This window comes from Ursus americanus, chromosome 14 (assembly GCF_024610735.1).
Source record: "Ursus americanus isolate L20-20 chromosome 14, mUrsAme1.1.p, whole genome shotgun sequence".
Classification (NCBI taxonomy): domain Eukaryota; kingdom Metazoa; phylum Chordata; class Mammalia; order Carnivora; family Ursidae; genus Ursus; species Ursus americanus.
Window position 1 is genome coordinate 45368505 of NC_142140.1, and position 21110 is coordinate 45389614.

At 51.7% G+C, this 21110-nt stretch overlaps 1 protein-coding gene across 1 annotated transcript in view; it reads right to left on the reverse strand.

Moving 5' to 3' along the window:
• Nucleotides 1–520: 520 nt before the first annotated feature.
• AP1M1 (adaptor related protein complex 1 subunit mu 1) overlaps nucleotides 521–21110 on the reverse strand; it is a 28838-nt gene continuing 8248 nt past the window's right edge. The window contains exons 4-12 of the mRNA XM_045778551.2: nucleotides 19487–19617; nucleotides 18585–18732; nucleotides 9628–9754; nucleotides 8400–8542; nucleotides 7849–7920; nucleotides 7281–7439; nucleotides 2108–2233; nucleotides 1466–1541; nucleotides 521–1379 (exon numbers count right to left, since the gene is read on the reverse strand). Coding sequence (XP_045634507.1) covers nucleotides 1357–1379; nucleotides 1466–1541; nucleotides 2108–2233; nucleotides 7281–7439; nucleotides 7849–7920; nucleotides 8400–8542; nucleotides 9628–9754; nucleotides 18585–18732; nucleotides 19487–19617 — 1005 coding nt within the window. The 3' untranslated portion in view covers nucleotides 521–1356. The remainder of the gene's footprint in view (nucleotides 1380–1465; nucleotides 1542–2107; nucleotides 2234–7280; nucleotides 7440–7848; nucleotides 7921–8399; nucleotides 8543–9627; nucleotides 9755–18584; nucleotides 18733–19486; nucleotides 19618–21110) is intronic.

Sequence of the window (21110 nt, forward strand, 5' to 3'; positions counted from 1 at the left end):
CTGACCTGAGCCCTGGACCAGGGCAGTGTCCCTTAATGCAGGTGGAAGGGCAAGTTCCTCATCACAGCCTGATGCCCACCAGCCCTCCAAGGGGGAGCTAGATGATACAGGAGAGGGATGGGGGAGCACAGAGCCCTTGAAGGCAAGAGGGGGTGATCCAGGCAGGGCCAGTGACAGACAGGGGAGGGGGTGTGTGAGGCAGGTGCCCACGGTGGGAAGACAGGGTGCTTCCTGCCCAGGTGCTCCCTGATGATCCCCTCTGAGGCCCAGGCAGCAGTTCTCAAGCTCCAGTGCACATGCGAATCACATGGAACCCATTACCTCTGCCTTGGCAGGTCAGGGCAGATCTGTGAATGTGCGTTTTGAGTGAGCTCAAAGGGGACACTGACACTGCTGCTCTGACGACCACACTCTGAGGAAGGCCATCGGGTCAGGGCGGGGGTTGATGTGAGCCCCGCACCTGCCCCTGCTCACCCAGGAGTCTGCCACGTGCCACATCAGAGGGAAAGCAGGCGGCGGGTGTAAGTAATGGAATTTAATGTAATCATGACACGAACACAGACAGGGTGGTGGTGGGGTGACCAAGCACAGACATGGTGACCTGTGCCCCCAACCCTCCGAGGCCAGCGGTCCTCGTTGGACACCACTTCCCTGGTGGGACAAACACTGATGTGGCTGCGTGACAGCATCACACGCACAGCTGACCCTGGGAAGGCACCTCCGCTGAAGCCTCGGGGTGAGGCCAGAGCCTTCGCCACAGAGGCGCGTGCCGGGGTCAGGCCAGACGCGGAAGGGAACCCAGCATCGCGTGGGCCTGGCTGAGGAGGAGGGCGCTGGGCCCTCACTAAGTGCTGCCCGAGAGCTTCAGGACAAGGGGCGGGAGGCGCGGACAGTGAGGTTCAAGTAAACAAGAACGAACGGACGAGACAGGAACTAGGAACACTCGTGAACAGAACAGCAACCGAACAGCGGCCGGCCAGCCTGGCCAGAGGCCGTGCATAGCCCGCGGCCGGGTGAGCATCTCCCCAGCTTTTTGGTGCCTGGGAGCTAAACAGCGCAGAAGGCTGTATTTGATCTCTAGAGGGAAAGACTTCGTTTCCTTCCCCTCAAACTGACTCAGGGGCAGAGAGACAAGACTTCTCGAAGATGAGCCTCTTCCGGGAGAAGGGACCCAGAGACGAGAGTGGCAGCGGCAAGGCAGGTGTGCCTGGAAAAGGAGGGGTCCTGGGAGGAGCCGGGAGGCTGGTGGTGGCCAGGGGTGCCCTCCTCCATCCAGAGGGCTTGGCAGGTGCTTCCTCCTGGTGCTTCTACCAGGAGCCCCAGCGTCGGGGCCAGGGGTGCTGGCCACACGGCCCCTCACTGGGTCCGGAGCTGGTAATCTAGAATCAGGGAGGCAGGCGTTGGTTTCGTGCTCTGTACGTGATGGGACAGGGGCCGCCCCCACCCCCAGGTGGGCCGCACGCACCTCCGTTCTGAGTGATGTAGCGGACCCACGGCAGAGCCTGGTAGCCGCTCTTCTCGATGATCTTCAGGTAGCGCACCTAGGGCACAGGCAGCAGGGCCCTGAGCACGCACGCGCTGTCCCTCCTGGTCCCCTCCACTCCCCCTGAGGCCCGGAGGGGAGGCTGGGATGAGGAGTGGGCTGGCAGGGCGGTGGGAGCGGGGAGGGGCGAGTGCCTGTCTGCAGCGTGGGATGCTGTGGGAGGAGGGAGTCACTGCTGGGAGGGGTGGAAGGGAGCCAGGATGCAGTAGTCTCAGGCACAGCCCTCCAGCACATTCCTGGGGAGGGGGCCCAGAGTTCACTTCCCCTCGCCATGGAGGTGCCTAGGAAAACAGGCCCCATGGTGGGAAATGCGTGGACACTAGAGGCTTGGACTCTAGTTCGGGGGGTCAAACGGATCTCAGTTTGGAGCTGAAGCACAGGGTCGGGTCTGAGTAGACAGGTGTGGAGAGAGGCAGAAGCAGGGCAGCGCCGCAGTAGCCCCGGGACAGGTTGACTGGACCGGCACCCTTGCCTAAGCCGTCATCTGCAGCTCTCTGAGCCGGGACGGACACCTGGGCCTGCCCACGTCTGCTCCGGGGCCCTGGTGACCCTGGCCGCACGTACCTGGATGCCAGAGGTAGTGAAGTAGGGGATCTCGAACTTGACGCTGATCGGGGGCTTGCCCTCCTTGTCCTCTGCCTCCACGCTGGGCAGGCCGAAGTGGGCCCGCATCAGGTACTCCTTGCCCCCCTGGGGGAGCAGACGAGGTAGAGACGGTCAGGCCAAAAGCTGCCCCCAGAGAGTTGCAAGTTGCTGACCTGGCCACCGAGCCCCTTCCTGCGTGGCTGTGGTCACCCAGAGTCTCAGCTCACTTACGCTTACCCCAGGCCTCATGGACTGCCCTGCCAGCCATGCTGGGCAGATCAGAGGCATGCTGGGGAAAATCGGTGAGTTCTAAGGATCAAGCGAGTTTCACAAACTCTCAGGGAGGGAAGACTAGTTGCTTCAAGGAATCCTAGCCTGATAGGCCTCAGGAAGGGAGGGCATGGAGCATACAGACACACAGACAGTGCAGGTGCTGCCGTGGGACATGTGCCCCCCTGCCCAGGCCAGAGTCCGAGGGAACACCCCCACGTGCCCAACATCCAGGCGGCATGTGCAAGCAAGGGGGGAAGGTCAAAGTGAGGGATGGTGAACAGAGGGAGGTAACAAAAGTAAGAGACCAGGGCGGGGGCTGACTGATGAGCTGGACTGGAGTCCTGCTCTCAGAGGGTAAGTAAGGGTGCAGCTCTGGCCCGGGAGGCTGAGCAGTGACTCTAGAGATGGCACCTGAAGCAGAGCCAGGAAGGACTGGAAGCCCAGTCCTGCACAGGAGGAAGGCAAATCGGTCTGGCTGTCCAAGGGCCTGGTGTGTCTCGCCTACCGCAGTGAGGAGCAAAGACAGCACGGCTCTGGCCCCACCCAGGACCCTGTAGTCTTGACCCTCGAGCCTCTGGCAGGAGTGGCTGCCGACCAGGGCCGCCTCCACCCTGAGCCGGGGGCTGTCCTCATGCTTCTCGGGTGGAGCAGCGCTGAGCCCCGGCTCCCCACCCTGGGATGGTGCCAGTCTCAGTTCACCACCACCGGGGCCAGTGCGAGAGTGGGGACTCTGCCTGAGTCAGGGACATGTGCTGAGTAAAGACTCTGGGACAATGACGGGAGAATAATGTGACGCCAGCAGCAGACAAAGCAGGCGGCAAAGGAATAAAATCAGCTCCACCAGCCTGTGTATGAGAGAATAACCAGACCCCAAATCTGAGCCTTACGAAGACAAAAGGGAAACTGAAAGCACAAGCACAGGCAGAGGGGCAGGCCCTCCCAGTGGAGCGGTGGAAGTCTGCTCCCCTACCCTGGGTCGGTCACGTCGATGTCAATGGGTTTCATTCTCCCACGAATGAGAAAGACCTACAGGCTGGATCACAGACTGAAACCCAGCTCTGTGCTGCGAAAGCGGAGAAAAGCGACACCTGTCGGAAGACCGGGTGAGGGTGCGCCAGCCAAAGGGCAACGAAACAGAGCCAGGGCTGCTGTCACAGGGGAGAATTCAGGGCAAGGAGGGAGGACAGGCCACGGTCCTGGAGGCTGCAGTCCCATGATCCACACGGAGGGTATCACAGTCACGAGCATCGACGCGCTGCAACTCACACAGCGGCAACTTCTGTTAAGCAGATGCTGCACAACGTGCAGGGAACCAGAGGAAGGCAGCGCTGACCGCGCGGAGGCCGCCACGGCGTCACAGCAGACCGTGGGCTCGCTACCCCGACAACAGAAGCCTTGTCGCCTCTCAAGGGCACCTGCGGTAGGTACAAACTCTGACCTGCTGGTAGCACAAACAGAACACTTCGAGAAATCCCAGAAGTAGGAACAGTAAGAATACCGCCCTCTGGCTCCAGTGCTCCAAATCGGTAGTGAGGAGAAATGAAAATCAGAAGGCCCGTCCCCTAGGAAATGTAAAAAGAACCACCGGGGCGCTTGGGTGGCTCGGTTCGTTGAGCATCTGACTCGTGATTTCAGCTCAGGTCATGATCTCGGGGTCCTGGGATCAAGCCCCACACTGGGCTCCATACTCAGCAGGGAGTCTGCTTGAGAGTGTCTCTCCCTCTGCCCCACCTCCCATGCTCATGCTTGTGCTAAAACAAATAAATAAATCTTAAAACAACAACAACAACAACCAACTCTCTATCCGGTTACAGAATTTTTGGATGAGCAAGTCAAATATTACATGTCAGAATCTATGGGTTACCCAGGTAAAGCAGGGCTCAGAGGAACATCTATGGCTTAAATACTTGTATTAATATAAATCATCAAATGAAAATATCTACGTGAAAAATTAGAACAAAGAAAGGATGAAGAAATTCAAATTAAAGACTTATAAAAGACAAAAATATGACAACAAAATTAAAAAGCAAACGTGGAAAAAAAAACAAAACCAAAAAGACAAGCCACTATGCAGCCTTATCCAGGGAAACAGAGGCCCAAATACACACAAGAAGAAAGAATAAGGGAGAAGCAACTGTCATAAGTGGAAAAAAAAAGAAAAGAAAAAGACCACTTTCTCCAACTTTTCAGACAACCGTGAAAACCTGGTTAGGATGGATAATGTTGAAGGGAGATATAATTTACCCAAAGAGTCTCCAATAGAAATGGAAACTCCGAATGACCCGATTTCCACAGAAGAGATGGAGAAGGTAGTTGAGATCCAGAAGGTCACACAGCCAAATTCTATCAACCTTCTCAAGACCAGACAATGTCCCGGCCACTTAAACTGTTCTGCAGCACGGAAATGGGACACAGAGTCATTACGAAGCAGGTATGACACTAATACCTGACAGAGAGGGCACCAAAAAAAATCAACCTCAGTTATGATTATCAAAGTGAAAATGTGACGTACAATGTTATCAACAGAATCCAATGGTGCACTGAAAAGGAAAGCTACCTCGACCAGTGGAGCTTACCAGAATGCAGGGAGGGTCCAGCTCCACCCGTTGACAGACCTGAACTGACAGACTCTGAAGGGGCACTTGGATAAGTGTTACCCGTTTGTGCCAAAACCACAGTCAAGTAGGGCTGGACCAAGTCCATGGCCCAACATGGCGTTGCACTTGGAGGGGACACCTGGCTGGCATCACTGGGTGGCGGCAGGACCAGGAGGCCACTGTCCACCGTCATTTACAGGCCCTGGAGACAGCAGCCAGAGCAAGGAGGCGCCAGAGCCATTAAATGCCCAAGAGGAGTAGAGGGGAAGGGAAAACTGTATCTGGCTGTAAATGATTGGAAAGAGTACCTGAAGACCCACGGGAATTGAAAGAAAAACTACCCTAAAGCAGACACACAGTAAGGAACCAGGCATGAAATTACCATGCGAACACCAGCTACCTGCTGGAAGATGCAGCGGAAGACAAGACCCCACTCAGCAGAACACTGACTTAAAGTTTATCGTAACGAGAAACGTGCACATGGGCGGGAGCCTTGGGGGCTCCTGAGGGCAGGAGGCGTTCTGCAGCTTTCATCTGGTTCCAGACACATGGATGTGTCCCCCCTGAAGAAATTCATCGAGCTGTCCACATTTCATCTGTCTACTTTTCTGCATGTTGTACTTCAATGAAAATACTTTTTAAACCAAGGGAGAGGCTATATGAGGGATATAAGGTCAATGTGAAGACAGCTCCCAAAGCACGGAGGTGACAATGGCACAAAGCCTCATAAAGGTGTTAGCTCTTCCTACTCGACTTATAAATTTAGTGCAAACAAACGGATTCTCAAATTCCTAAGGAACACCAAACAAGTAAGCAAGCAAGAATCACCAGGAAACAAACACGCAATGTGCATGGGGGGTGGGGGCTAGTTAGGGTGGGGTGGGCCTGCCCTTATCAGATATTAAAACAGAGAATAGGGGCGCCTGGGTGGCACAGCGGTTAAACGTCTGCCTTCAGCTCAGGGCGTGATCCTGGCGTTGTGGGATCGAGCCCCACATCAGGCTCTTCCACTATGAGCCTGCTTCTTCCTCTCCCACTCCCCCTGCTTGTGTTCCCCCTCTCGCTGGCTGTCTCTATCTCTGTCGAATAAATAAATAAAAAATCTTTAAAAAAAAAAAAAAACAGAGAATAAAGCCCTGAATTAAAATATAGCCTTGCTGCATGGAGAGACGGATGGAGAGACAACAGGACGTCCAGAAAGAGATCTAATGCCATGTGAAAATCTGATATTTAATTAAACATGGCATTTCAAACCACTGGGGAGAAGATGGGCCTTTTAATAAATGATGTTCAAAAATCAGAGAGCCATGGGAGAAAGATGAAACTGGACCCACACCTGCCCGTTTACCAGAGTGCTCTGAAAGCACTTAAAGTCTAAGGTGAAAAATGCCACTGTATAGGTTCTAGAAGCAAATATGGGTTAATTCCTTTACATCCGGGAACGGTGAAGTCTTTCAAAGCATGACTTACAATTCAGATGATATAAAAGGAAAAGACCAAGAAATCTGACTACATTAAATAATAATGAAACAAAGAAGCAATCAAAAAAGGTCACACAGCAAAAACTACCAAAAACAAGCCAAAAGATAAACATCAAACTGGGGAAAACCATTTGCAACTTATATCAAAGAAACAGCGCTCATCTTGCCCATATATAAAGAGCTCTCGGAAATGAAGAAAATGACCAAACCTGACAGAAAAATGAGCAAGAGATGGCTGCTACAGTTTCCAGAGAAAGAGATGCAAACAGCCCTCAGACGTAAGAAAAGGAGCTCCACCTTGCTTATAATGAGAAAATAGCAACGGGCCATAATCGGAGGGGAGCACACATCCACCTTCCAGGCTCTCTAGGCACTACTGGCTGCAAACCCAGACTCCAGCGCTGAAAATCCTGAACACAAGCCAGGCCGCTAGGCCAGCATGAAGTGCTCTACATTCCTGGAGCTGGTGCTGGATTCCCGAAACCCACGCTGCTTGGGCCTCAAGGCAGTGTTGTCCCCTCGAGGGAAGTTGAGTTCCGAACCAGTGTCAGAGAGGGGGCAAAGGGGGGTGCTGCCCTGATGCTGGAGACAGGCCGTTCACACGCAGGCTGCCTCTGCCAGCTCCAGTTTCCCCTCCTTGCTCAGTCAGCCCCTCAGCTCTTCTCCACTGGCCTCCCAGAACCCCCCGGTGGGGATCCTGGCCTGTGTCTTGTTCGAGGCTGCTGCACTGTGATGGGCACAGGGAGCAGATGGGGTGTGGGTGGAAGTCGAGGGGGGCATCCCATTGAGAAGGGCGCTCACCGGGAAGGACTTGATGGACCACACGATCTCGCTGTTCTCGGGGACCCACTTGACACTCCCCACCGTCGTCTTGAACTTGGGGGAGTCGGCATCATTGGGCACAGGGATGTGGATCTCCACGTTGTTGGCCGTCGACCGCCGCTTGAACTGGCTCTTGGCCTGGAGATGAGGCCGGTCACGCCAAGGTTGTGGAAGGCAGAGGCAAGACAGCCCAGCCCCCACCCAGACTGCTCCCACCAGTGCCCTACACCCCTTGGCCTGCCCTGGGGGCTCCACGAAGCCGACCCCGAGTCCTCCAGGCACAGCTCACACCCTCTCACCTCCTGAGGTTCCCTCTACGCCCTCCAGTCCCCTTGGCCTTCAGGGCTCCCCATCCTTCCCGCTGGCTCACAGTGAGGCAGCACAAGCATCAGCCACAGGACTGATCTCCCAGGATAGGGAGCCCAGCCCCCCACGGGGCTCCCGTCCTGGTGAGGACCCTGTGCCAAAGGCCCTGAACAGGCGGGGCCGCCAGCCCCCTCACTGCCCGCGTCCCCAGGCTGATGCTACGTGTGCGACGCGCTGGCACCTTGATCATGTACTCAATGCGGCTGTGAGAATGCTTCTCGATCACGGACTCGATCCAGATCAAGGGCTTGACCTGTTGGGGAGAGAGAAGGTGGCACTCACACATGGTCATCTTCCAGAGGCCCATCTCACAGAAGGGAAACTGAGGCCCGGGGCAAGGGACCATTTGCCCAGGCGTGAGCCCAGCACACCACTGCCCAGGGCTATCGAAGGAGTCCACAGCCAGACCGGGATGGACATAGAGACTGAAGAGCCTCTGTGAAAATGCAGAAAACATCACTGGAGCTGCCTAGAATGGGGTCTGGCCCCTCAGAATGTTCAAAGGCACACGCTGTTGAACACGGGCTCTGTGGAGTCTGGGTAGCCCGGGGAGGAGTGGGGGGCTGTTGCCTGCCCCGGGTATCACCTTGCAGATGTGAGACTCATCCTGGACGGGGACTATTCCCACCCACCGGGGAGGAGGGGGGAGCCTCTCTGGGGCCTCCATGCACTGCGCACTGCGGGCTGGGTGAAAGCCCGCCCCGGGGAGCGGGTGCCTGTGGGCGCACTCACGTGGGTGTTAAGACGGTAGGACATGAGCTCAAACTCGCCATCTGGAGGGATGAAGGAGATGGTGCGGTCATTCTCAAAGCGTGAGAGTCGCACACACTGGTGGAACTTCACGTCCTCCAGCTCCACGGACTTGCTTTTGCCACCTGAGGGGAGGCAGGGGTAAGGGCAGGACAGACCCTAGGCCCTCTGGGTCACTCTGTCAGCAAGACTCCCATTGTCTGGGGCTCACCCCTGGCAGAGCACGGCTGCCCTTCACATCTGGGTTATGAAGGCCAAGAGGCCCAGGTTCCCAGACAACCTCCCCACTCCCTCCTCAGCCCCTTGGAAGCCTTGTTGCATTCTGACATTGGGCACATGCTGAGGGCAGGGCTGGGTGGCCTGGTTTACTCTGAGTCCGCAGCCACTAGCCCCGGGTCTAGCCAGGGTGGCCGCTTGGGACATGTTTGCTGAATGACTAATAGATCGGGCTGGGGGATGCCTGGCAAGGGCTCAGGGCTCCCAGTGTGCTCTGGCCCCATCATCATCCCTTGGGATCTGGATTCCTGTCTTGGTTTTGCACCCCACAGAGGAGCTGTGCAGTCCGGGCCCAGCCAAGGAGAGGAGTCACCCGGAGGGGCCAACACCAGATAGGCCCTCAGTCCTGCTGCTGTGGAGGTAAGTCCGACGGCGTGGCCACTGCTCCCGCGGGGGGCGGTCCAGTTTGTCAACCCAGAGCCTCAGTAAGCTGGGCCCCCAGGGTCACTGTGGCCCCTGCCCCAGCACAGTGGTGCCACATCCAGGCCAGGTGGGAGAGCTGGGAGCACTGTGTGCAGCCTTCCAACAGCCCAGACCCAGCGCCCCACGTGGGGCAGGAGCTCTGCAGGGAGGGGAGAACAAGGCCTAACCTTGAGCCCGCAGCTTCCTCCAAGATGGTGTAGGGCGGGGTCACAGACCCGCTGTGTGACCCACCCTGAACTTAACATCTAAGGCACTGGCCGGTGTCCTCTGGCCCGTGGGGCGGTGAGGGGCCCTGACTTTGGGATCTTCACTCTTTTGTATTTTCTATGTCCAGGTATCAATTTATTAGTTTTCACAGTTGTCTTGTACACAACGTGAAAATGTGTCTGAATCAAGTGCTTGAGATCCGTGTGTTCCCTCATGCAACTGAATATCCCCTCAGCTCTGTTCTGAGCTCAGCTCAGGGCCCACTCTGGCCACAGGGACGCAGTGGGGTTGGCAGGGTACTCACGGCCCGTGTTGTCGAAGAGGACCTTGTCATTGAGGCCCAGGCGCAGCTCAGGCATGCCCGACAGGAAGACACGCATCTTGATGGAGCCCACAATCTCGCTGCGCAGCACGTTGCCGTTGGCACTGACCTGGGGGGGGGCGAGGCAGGCGTGAGGGGAGGTCCCCGCCCACCAGCCACCCCATTCTCGGTGCCCTTCTCACCATCCCTGGGCTGGGTGAGCCTCACCTGCCTTTGTGCCAGGGCCACGGGGGCCAACACGGGGGCCTTGCCCTGAGGGCCTCAGGCCACACTTGCTTTTCTTGAAATCTGTTTCTCCATGTGGGGCCTGAGGCCACCCAGCCTGTATCCCCCACTTCCTAAAGATAGAGCTTCCAGGGCCCTGAACCCGCCCTGCTCCCCGGGGGTGCCCTGATATCACTGATCCAAAGTGATAGTACATTTAAAAATATAGTCACGACATAAGAGACTGAGCCCATCTTCTGCGCCAGGTGGGGCTCTGCGTGCCTCAACCCGGGCGACCCCATGCCCCACGTGCAGACCAGGAAGCATCCGAGTGCGATGAGAAAGTCACAGCAGGCCAACAGGCAAGCCCCGAGACTGTCCGGAGGGAGCCAGGCTGCTGCCACACCTCTTCACACTCCCATCTTAGATACAAGGACACTGAGGCACAGAGCAGAGGCCGCACGGTGGCTGGCAGAGGTGCCGGGGCCACAGCTGTGGCCACCACCCTATATCAGCACGTCCACACCCACAGGTGAGAGCAAGGGCTGCAAACGCAGGGGCCTCGGGGCCACACAGGCCACCACTCAGAGGGAACTGCCACACTCACATGGTGCAGGGCCCGAGCTGCCTCTCTCTGCAGAGGAGGAGAATGTCTAGCTTTTAACTCGAGCGTCTGGAAAGCACCACATGCACACATGCGAGCCCTCCGCCTCTGGTGGAGGCAGAGAACAGAGGCACCAAGTAGATGTCAGCCCCAGGAAAGGCACACAGCAGGACAGGAGGCTCTGCATGGTCCATCACACCCCCCCTTGCTCACCATACTCCGGCCACAGTGGCCTCTCATTGTCCCCACTTGGCAGGCAGCTCCCTGACCCCGCAGCACACAGCAGCAATCCTCTTCCTCCTCTGCCTCTTGCCAGCTCTGTCTGCCGGCCCATCTCTGTCCCCCCTCTGGTGAGGGGCTGTGTCGGGCTGCTCACTGCTGCACCAGCATGAGGACAGCGCCTGGAGGCAAAAGGTCCTCGGAGAGCACGTGCCCATGTGGGCCCTCGCTGGCTGGCCAGGCTCCAGCACTCTGACTGGCCTTACTCAGGGGGCCCTCCATGCTCCCAACCGTGACTGCCCCTAGATTGGGAGAGCTGGCTTCCCCTTGGGGAGCAGGGACCGCACAGCCCTCTGTCCCTGAACATGTGAAGTCATGAACGCTGGGAAGGCAGGCTCAGGAAGGGGAGCAGAAAAGCTGTGCAGCCCTTGCAGGCAGCAACCAGGATGGGTGGGCGCAGAAGAGATGTTTGCTGAGCTGCTTAAGTAAACCACTATGGCCAGATCTCCAGAATCTGGAGGCCCCTGTTGACTCAGCTGCCAGCTCTGCACTCAGACTTAGGAAGATGTGTTCTGACACGTCTGAGATATCCACACCTGCCTCGTGCTGCCCCATGTATGGAAGAACAGAGGTCCTTCAGGCATAGACATGTGCTGGGGTGCACTGTGGCTGGACACCCCTTGAACTACTGCTTTCACATATAGAAGCTGCTCCTTGGGATTTGCTTTTCTACCCCCAGGACACTCTAGAGCCAGAGCGACCATGTTTGAGGCTCAATAAACAATTCAAAGGTCCTGAGACAGGAGGGGCATGTGGTTACTGAGGCCGCTGTCTTGCTCCATGACTTAAACAGTAAAAAGGCTAATAGGCTTACATTAAGTCCACTGGGAGAACCTGCTGGGGAAGCACCCTCGACAATTCCACGACCAGGAACTCACCCTTCCAGGAATCCCACCCAGGCACGGGAGATGCCCCAAACACATGTCTGAGGATGAACAAGCTCGCTCATTTCTGCACTGTCTGCAGCAGCTGGAAATGGGCACACAGTGAGCCGCACGACGGGACTGGCTCCGTCATGGTAACCTCCGAAGTGAAGACGAAGCAGGCTGCAGGTGATATGGGGTCAGTTTGCATCCCGTTTGCCTGCCACTGACCACAACAACAAACCCAGGGAGGGTGCACGGGCGACCGTGGAAGGCTGAAAGGCTCAGTAGGTGGATCCCGGAAGAACCGCTGTAGGAGCGGTGCCCTCCCCGCCTCCCTTACGTGGGAAAGTGCAGAGGAAACCTGGAAGTGGAAGTGAGCACTGGGGTGCAGACTGAGCTCGCGGAAGCCTCTAGCTCTGGCTTCAAGGCCAGAAGGGGAACTCCTGTCTCTTAGGGTGAGTACAGAAACCCCCTAATTCCCCCTTTTGTCTGTTCTCTCACACGCAGGCCCCAGGCAACTTAGTTGCTGTTCCCAGAGGGTGGAACAAACCCAGGATGGGGGCCCATTGCAGATAAGCATGACAGAATGGGGATCTGGAGCCCCCAGTTGGTCACAGAAGCAAAAAGGGATGCCCCAGGCAGCTGGAAAGTACCAGAAAGATAGCCAAGAATGAGAAGTCCAGGAAAACAAACCCATGCAGTTGTTTATGTCTCTGGAGCTCTCTAGAACTGGGCATGAGTGGCTATGATCCTAATTAGTATGCCGAAGACTTTGAGAGACAAACTGCACAGTCCCAGACTGACCACGGGGTGGTGCATACCCCTGATAAGCTCAAATAGCAAATGGCATGAAGGTTTTGAAAACTGAACTGATACTCACGGCCCACAGATTGAGGGTTGCAACTTGTGGCTTGAACCTAACCAGGCCACTGTCAGCTGAAACACAAATACTGACAGTTCTGGTATAATCTAAATAGTACCTAGAATCTTATAATATACCAAAAGTCCAGGATCGAATCTAAAAATACTCGGCGTACAAAAATCCATGAAAACTTTAGCTCACATGGAAAATACAGTCAACAGGTGCCAACGCTGACGCAGATGCTGGGATTATCTGACAAAGACTTTAAACAGCTAGGTAAAAATCACAAACAGCCTGGCAACAAATGTTAAAATAGAAAGTCTTAGCAGAGAAATAGACGGAAGAAGGATCAGATGGAAATTTTAGAGCTAATAGATACAATGCCTGAAATATAAAATTTGCTGGATGGGCTCAATGGCAGAATGGGGACGAAACAGGAAAGGCTCAGTGAACTTGAAGACAGATCAAAAGGAATCATCCAATCTAAACAACAAAAAGAAAAAAAAAAAAGATGGGGTAAAATGAATAGAGCCTCAGAAACCCTTGGGACGCTGACAAAAGGTCTAACATTCATGTCCCTGGAGCCCAAAAAGAAAGGAGAAAGAGTGAAATGGTACAAACCTATTTGAGGAAACACTGGCTGAAAACGTCCCAATTTCGGTAGAAGACATAAGCCTACAGATTTGAGAAGCTGAACAAATCCCAAACAGGAGAAACCCAAAGATACCTATACCCAAACACAATATAATCTGCTAAAAATGAAAGACAAAGACAAAATCTGGAAGGCATCCTGAGAAACGCAATGCATTACCTACAGGGGATACGGATTTGAGTAACTGGATTTCTCACCAGGAAGCATGGAACCCCGAGAGATGGCAGGACATTTTCAAGGTGCCAAAGGAAAACTGCTAACCCAGAATTTGATATCCAGTCAAAATATCCTTCAGAATGAAGATGAAATGAAGATATTCTCAGATGAGGGAAAACCAAGTGGGCCTGTTCTGAAAGAATTGCCAAAAGCAGCTTTTAGGTGGGAGGGACATGATCCCAGAAGAAAACCTGGAAAGTCAGGAAATCAAGGGAAAGCAACAGAAGTGGCAAATGTCAGGGTTACGTGGAAGACTGTTGTTCTTCTCCTCTTGATTGCTTTCAAGTATATTTGAAAATCGAAAGCAAAAATTTTAACAAACTCTCGGACATCTGGGTGGCTCAGTCAGTAAAGTGTCTGCCTTTGGCTCACGTCATGATCCCAGGCTCCCTGCTTAGTGGGGAGTCTGCTTGTCCCTCTCCCTCTGTCCCTCCCCCTGCTCATGCTCTCCCTCACTCTCTCACTCACATTCTCTCTCTCTCATAAATAAATAAATAAATCTTAAAAAAAAATCTTAACATTGTCTGATGTGGTTTCCAATGTATCTAGATGAATATATGGAACAACTCCAGCATCAAGGGGTAGGTAAGTTTCTGGATTCCAACTGAAGTGATAAAATAATCAATTCTAAGTAGATGATGAAAAGGTAAGTATGCATTTTACGGCAACAACTAGAAAAACTATACAAAGAGATATAGTAATGACCACAATGAAGAAATGAAATGGAATGCTGAAAATATTCAAACAGACCATAGAAGGATAGGGGGGAAAAATACAAAGGAATGAAAAATAGAAGGAACAAAAAGAAACAAATAATATAATGGCAGACTTTAATCTAACAAAGTAATAGTTCCTGTAAATATAAATGCTCTAAACATATCAATTAAAAGACAGAGACTCCCAGAATAGATTTTTTAAAAAATGACCCAGTTTGAGCACCGGGTAATGTATGGAAGTGTTGAATTATATTGTACACCTGAAACTAATATTAAACTGTATGTTACCTTACTGGAATTTAAATAAAAACCTTTTAAAAGTGACCCAGTTTATGCTGTCTACAAGATAGATGATATGGGTATGTTAAAAATAAAAGGACAGGGTGTCTGGCTGGCTCAGTCAGTAGTGTGGGACTCTTGATCTCAGGGTTGTGAGTTTGAGTCCCACATTGGGGGTAGAGATTACTAAAAAATAAAATCTTTAAATATAAAATAAAAGGATTAGGAAAAGAAGTAAAAGGATAGAAAGACACATAATGTGTAAACACTGATCGAAAGAACTCTAAAATGACAATATTTATAGCAAAATAGATTTCAGAGCAAAAAAATTACCAGGGATAAAGAGGGATATAATATAATGATAACAGAAAGGGTCAGTTCACCAAGGAAACATAAGAATCCTGAATGTGCTTGCACCTATCACCACAGTGTCAACATTTGCTAGGCAAAGACATTAATTTACAATTAACAGCTGGAGCTTTTAACACTCTGTCAATAATAGGTAGAACTAGTAGACAGAAAATTAACAAAAAAAGCTAGAAGAATTGAACATCACCAACCAAGAGGGTTTAATTGGCATTTATAGAACACTCCAACCAACAACAGCAAAATATACATTTTTTTCAAATGCATATGGAACATTCACCAAGATAGATCATATTCTGGGTCATTAAAATAAACTTTAACAAACTTAAAGAATTGACATTATAAAATTCTTAGATAATCATGCAATTAAATTAAAAATCAGTGACAATAAGATAACAGAAAAATCTGTAAACATTTAAAAATTAAACAACACACTTTTGTTAAATAATCCATGGGTCAAAAAGGAAGTTTCGAGGGAAATTTGAACATATTCTGAACAAAAATGAAAATCCAATATACCAATTATGGGATGTAGCTAAAGCATTACTTAGACATTAATAGTATTAAATATTTATATTAGAAAAGAAGAAAGGTTTCAAATCAGCACCTTCAGTGTCCAACTGAAGAAATTAGAAAAAGAAGAGCAAGATAAACCCAAATCACAGAGAAGAAAATACTAGTGCTAATAGCAGAAACCAATGAAATTGAAAACAGAAAAACAACAGAGAAAATCAATGAAAGCAAAAGTCAATTCTTGGTGAAGATCAATAAAATAGATGAAACTCTCACAAAAGAGACAAAGAAAAAAGAAATATGACATAAATGGCCAATATCTGGAATGCAAGAGGGGACATCAGCATAGACCCTGCAGACATTAGAGAGACAATAAGGGAATACTATAAACAACGCTATGCACATGAACTCAATGACTCCGATGAAATGGACCAGTTTCTTAAACACAACACATGACCAAAACTCACCCAAGATGAAAGAGAAAATCTGAATAATCCTATAACCATCACAGGATTGAAATTTGTAGTTAAAAATATTCTGAAAAAGGGCTGCCTGGGTGGCTCGGTTGGTTAGGGGTCCGATTCTTGATTTTGGCCCAAGTCATGATCTCAGGGTAGTGAGATCGAGCCCTGCGTCAGGCTCCACACTGGGCGTGGAGCCTGCTTAAGATTCTCTCTCCCTGTGGCCCTCCTCTCTCTCTCTTAAAAAAAAAATTCTGAAAAAGAAATCTCCAAGCTCAGATAGTTCCACAGGTGAATTGTAGCAAACAGAATAAAAATATACAATTTACGATACCTTCAAAAAAATGAAATACTTAGGTATAACTCTAACAAAACATATACGTGGTAAAAAAATACCAAATGTTGATGAAAGAAATCAAAGATGACCTAACGATGGAAAGAGACATACAGCATTTGTGGACCGTGAGACTTAATGTACTAAAGATATCAATTTTCTCCCACACTGATTAATAGAGTTATTTAATAAAATACCAATCAAAATCCCAGGAGTATCTTTTTGTAGCTATAGACAAGCCGATTCTAAAATTTTATGCAAAGGAACTAAATAGCTAAAACAATTCTGAAAAAGAATAATGTTGGCAGGATCACATAATCTGATTTTCAGACTTAATAAAGTTACAGTTATCAAGACAGTGAGGTATGGGCGAATGAACAGACAGATCAATGGAACAGAAGAGGGTGCAAAATAGACTCACATGAATATGGCCAATTGCTTTTTGACAAAAATACAAAAGCAATTCAATGGAAAAAGGGACAGTTTTTTCAAAAAATGACATTGGAACAACTGCAAAACACTGTTCTAGATGCAAAAAAATTGCATATAAACCTCACACCTTATGTAAAACTTCACTCAAAATTGATCACGGATCTAAATATAAAACTATAAAACCTTTTGAAGAAATTTGGGAGGAAACCTATATGACCTTGGGTTTGGCAATGAGTTCTCAGACACGGCACCAAAAGCACACAGACCAAAAAATCGCTAATTGGGACTTTCTCAAAATTAAAAACTTTTGTCCTGTGAAAGACACGGCACCGAAAGAATGAAAAGACAAGGGGCAGACTGGGAAAAAAACATCTGCCAATCACATATCTGATGAGAGACTTGTATCCAGAATACATAAAGAACTTCCAAAATCCAACAATCAGAAAACAAACAACCCAGTTTAAAAATACTCAAAAGACATGAAAAGGCACTTCTTCAACGACAATATAGGGATGACAAAGCAGCACATAAAGAGGTGGTTATCATTAGCCGTTGGGGAAATTACAAATTGAAGCCATGATGAGCTAACATGACACACCAATTAGGACGGCGAAAATCAAAACACCAATCAAGGACGTGGAGCAACCAGAACTCTCATCCACTGCTGGTGGAAAGGCAAAGACGGTGCAGCCACTTCGGCAGTTTCTTATAAAGTCAAACATACACTTACCACGTGACCCAGCAATCCCACTCCTGGGTATTTGCCCTGGAGAAATGAAAACTTCTGTCTACACACAAACTTGTATGTGAAACGTTTACAGCAACGCTGTTCACAACTGCCCAACACTGGAAACAACCCAACAGTCCTTCAATCGGTGAATGGATAAGCAAGGTGTGGTTCAGGATATAAAATAAATAGAAGTAAATATAAGAAGAAACAAACTTTTGATAAACACAGTAACTTGGGTGAATCCCAAAGGCATTATGCTAAGTGGAAGAAGCCAGACTCAGAAGGTCACATACTGTATGATTCCATTCATAGGACAATCTCAAGAAGACAACACTAGAGTAGCCCCCCTTATCTGCAGGAGATACGTTCCAAGACCCCCAGTGGATGCCCGAAGCCACAGACAGTGCCAAACCCTCCAAATACTATGTTTCTTCCTATACATATATATCTCTGATAAAGTTTAATTTATAAATGAGGCATAGAGAGAGATAACAATAAACTAATAATAAAATGGACAATTAGAACAATATACTGTAAGAAAAGGTACGTGAATGTGGTTTCTCTCTCTCTCAACACATCGGACTGTACTGGACCCACCCTTCTTGTGATGATGGGAGGACAAAATGCCCATGTGATCACACGAAGTGAGGTGAGCGACACGGGCCTTGTGCTGCAGTGCGAGGCTGCTGCTGACCTGACAACAGTCAGGAGGAGGACCATCTGATTCCGGACCATGGCTGACTAGGGAAGAGAAACCATGGAGTGGGGGGGCGGGGGGGCTACTGGATAGTGATGGGGACCTGAGCGGCCGCTGGCCAGGGGAGAGGCGGATGGACGGGACGAGCAACGGGCAGCAGGAGGGAGGCTTTAGAGGGCACGCATATCCTGATCATGGCTGTGGGCAAAAAATCTGTACATGTGCTAAAATTAACAGAAAAGAAGGTCAGTTTAATATAGTGATAATTTAAAAAATAAAATCAAAGGAAAAAGCAAATGTGCACAAAACAGTCAAACAACAGGAATGAAAGAAGTTGCAGGAGAACACATCTCATGCTCTCGGCTTTACAGAAAGACAGCACGTGTTTGTACATGTATAGAATGGGGCTCGTTAGGATAATAATGAATCTTGAGTGAGATGGTCTTGCTGAGTATGGAGGCCTCTGCTCCCTAACTTTCCACCCTGCCTTAAACAGCAACAACCGCCACGAGCCCGCCTTGATTCTCAATGGGAACCAAAGCCAGTGAGGAGAGAACGGGCTCCGCAGCTGCGTGAGCGCCCAAGCTGAATCCTGCCGGTCAGTATCCCACAGAACATAAACCTCTCTCAGGGCCTTGCTAGCTTTACCCGTCTAGCTGCTTTTCTTTCAATCACGGAAAAGACAAAATTTCTCTAAAAAAAAGAAAAGAAAGGAAAGGAAGCCTTACCAAGAGGTTGACGGACTCGATGACGTCCAAGAACACCTCGTTCTTCCGGTACTTGATGCCCTCGGACCGCCAGGACACTGCATTGGTGACGGTGGCTGGGGGCCTCGGGGCCCCCGTTTCCAGCTTGTGGCCTTCCTGAGTGATATACCTGTGGGACCACACCCAGAGTTAAGGAGCTGGGGCACCAACAGTTTGCAAACAGCCCCTCCCTGTAGCAGGTTCTAGAAAAGGCAGGCTCTGGTTTCACCTGGGCTGTTTAATAGAAGAATATCTTACAAGATCCCAAAAGCCCCAACAAACTCAAGTTACAATGAGCGCAGAGCGTTCATTTTGGGGTTGGGGGGCAGCAAGGAGACAGCACTGGTGAGGAAAACAAGGAGTAGGTGCGAACTGCTGTGCTGCTGGGCGGGCAGAGGGTACTGACCCATGGGGGGCAAGCTGGTGACCCCGACACCACCTGGGGAACAACAGGTGCGAGATGCAGGCCAGTTACGTGGCTTCTCCGAGGGTCCCTCTGCGCCATGTAAAATGGGGAGCCGCGCCCCTCACTCCGAGAGCTCGCAACGGGGCCTGTGCACAAGAGGTACTTGAGCCACCTGCCCCCCGTGCGAAGGGCAGGGCTGCAGAGAATGTGTTTTTCCTTCAGCCTCATATATGACAGTGAAAAAAAGGTAGGTGACTCCCTAACGACAAGGCACTTAGAGCACCACCTAGCGCCAGGGACATGCCCGTGCTATGCCGGAAGGCTGAGCGGCCAAGAATCTACAACCGCCCAAGACCCCACAAACACCAGGGACAGGGTGGTGGCCCACAACGCGAAGGCTCATTCGCTTGCTCCTGACTCCACACCTGACATAACGCCGTGATGTTGCCAGCCCTGGGTCCCCGCCCTGCCCACTCACTCCTGTAGGATCTTGCTGTCGGTGGTCTGCGGGTAGCCGAAGTCCATGAGCTCGTCCAGCAGCTCGTAGATGATGACAAAGTTGTCACGGATGCTCTCCTCCTCCAGCTCCTTGAAGTACTCTGAAAACACCTGTGGTGGGGGCCGTGGGGGCGGCAGGTGGGTGAGACGGGGCCAAGGAAGGGGAAGCACCTGCACGAAGCCACTCGCCCTTTATGCCCCAGAGCCCGGAGCCCACAACCCTCTTGCCCACAAGCTGCAACTGCCCCTGTGCGAGGCTTGGCGACATGCCACAGACAAGGCCTCAGGCGCAGAGACCGTGGGCAGGAAGACAGCACTGGCCGCCTGAGAGGCAGGAAGCAGGCTGTGGGTGGTGCAGACGTCCTCGGGGGCCTGGGCAGAAGCCCTACATCTCCACCCCCGTGGGTTCCCTCTCCTCTCCTCCCCGACAGTCCCCCCCAGGTTTAGGGCTCCATCTGAGCTTCTCTTTAATCCCCACTGTTAACTGTCACCCTTTGCCTCTGAGTCACAAGTGACTCAGGTGAGGGCCAAGAGCCACCAGAGACAGAACAAGCGGTTCTTCCAGACTTTTCCAATTCCCCTGAGCTATGGACACATCTCCCCCAGTTCAACAGAAAATTAAGAGGATCAAAGAAGGGAAGGGAGAAAAGTTTCATTAGCACTAACCCTGAAGGAAAGTCACTGAGGCAAAAAGGAAATGCCAAACGCTGCAGGGAGGAGAACCTGCCTTCCTCCCTCTCCCTTCCCCTCTTTCTGGTCTGCTGATGCCCCTCTGCACTCCAGGACCAGCCACTGGGCCTTGACTCAGAAGTCATTCCTGCGACGGTGCCACTGCTCCCGTACGAAGGCCTAGTCCTCAGCCTGTACGCAGGCTCCCCAGGGGGCACATGCTCTCCTGCCCGTATGCCCTCACCGCCCAGACCAGCCCCGTTCCCAGTGTGCAGCACAAGCGACTCCTGAGCTAGGGGCACGTGGCACCGCCTGCAGGACGACGGCTCTCCTGGGCCCACCTCAGGCCGCCCGGAGCTGATTCCCCCCTTTCTTCAACCCCGCGGCCCCAGTCCGGCCCCTCCATGTCTCCTCTGGAAGACTGGCCTCCCCGCTGCCTTCAAGCTCTTCCTCCACTCAGCAGCCAGCCAGCCGATCTCAACTCCATCAGGTCTCGTCAGTATCCCGCTTAAAGCTCCCCACCATCTCTCATCAGGCTTGGAACAGAATCTGAATTCCTCACTAGACCCTGTGTGCCCCCCACCCCACAGTCCAGCCCCGCCCACTTGCTGACCTCAGCCCCACACTGTCCTGAGCACACCGGCCAGCCTGACGCTCCCTAACCGTACCACACCACATGCACTCCTGCCCCAGGGCCTTTGCGTGTGTTGTTCTCACTGCTTCCCCATCTCGGAGCAGAATTTGGTTCTGCCCTCCTCCTGGCTAGCCTACCTCCCTAAGCTCTGACTCTCAGCTGGTCACCCGCCACCCTTCCACAGCCAGTTGTGGGGCACGGCTGTCCCTCTTGGAGTCAGGGCGCACTGACCTATCCTGAGCTCCACCTCTTGTTCACTTTCCCCTCCTCACCACGTCAACGAAGGCCATAAAATCCCACA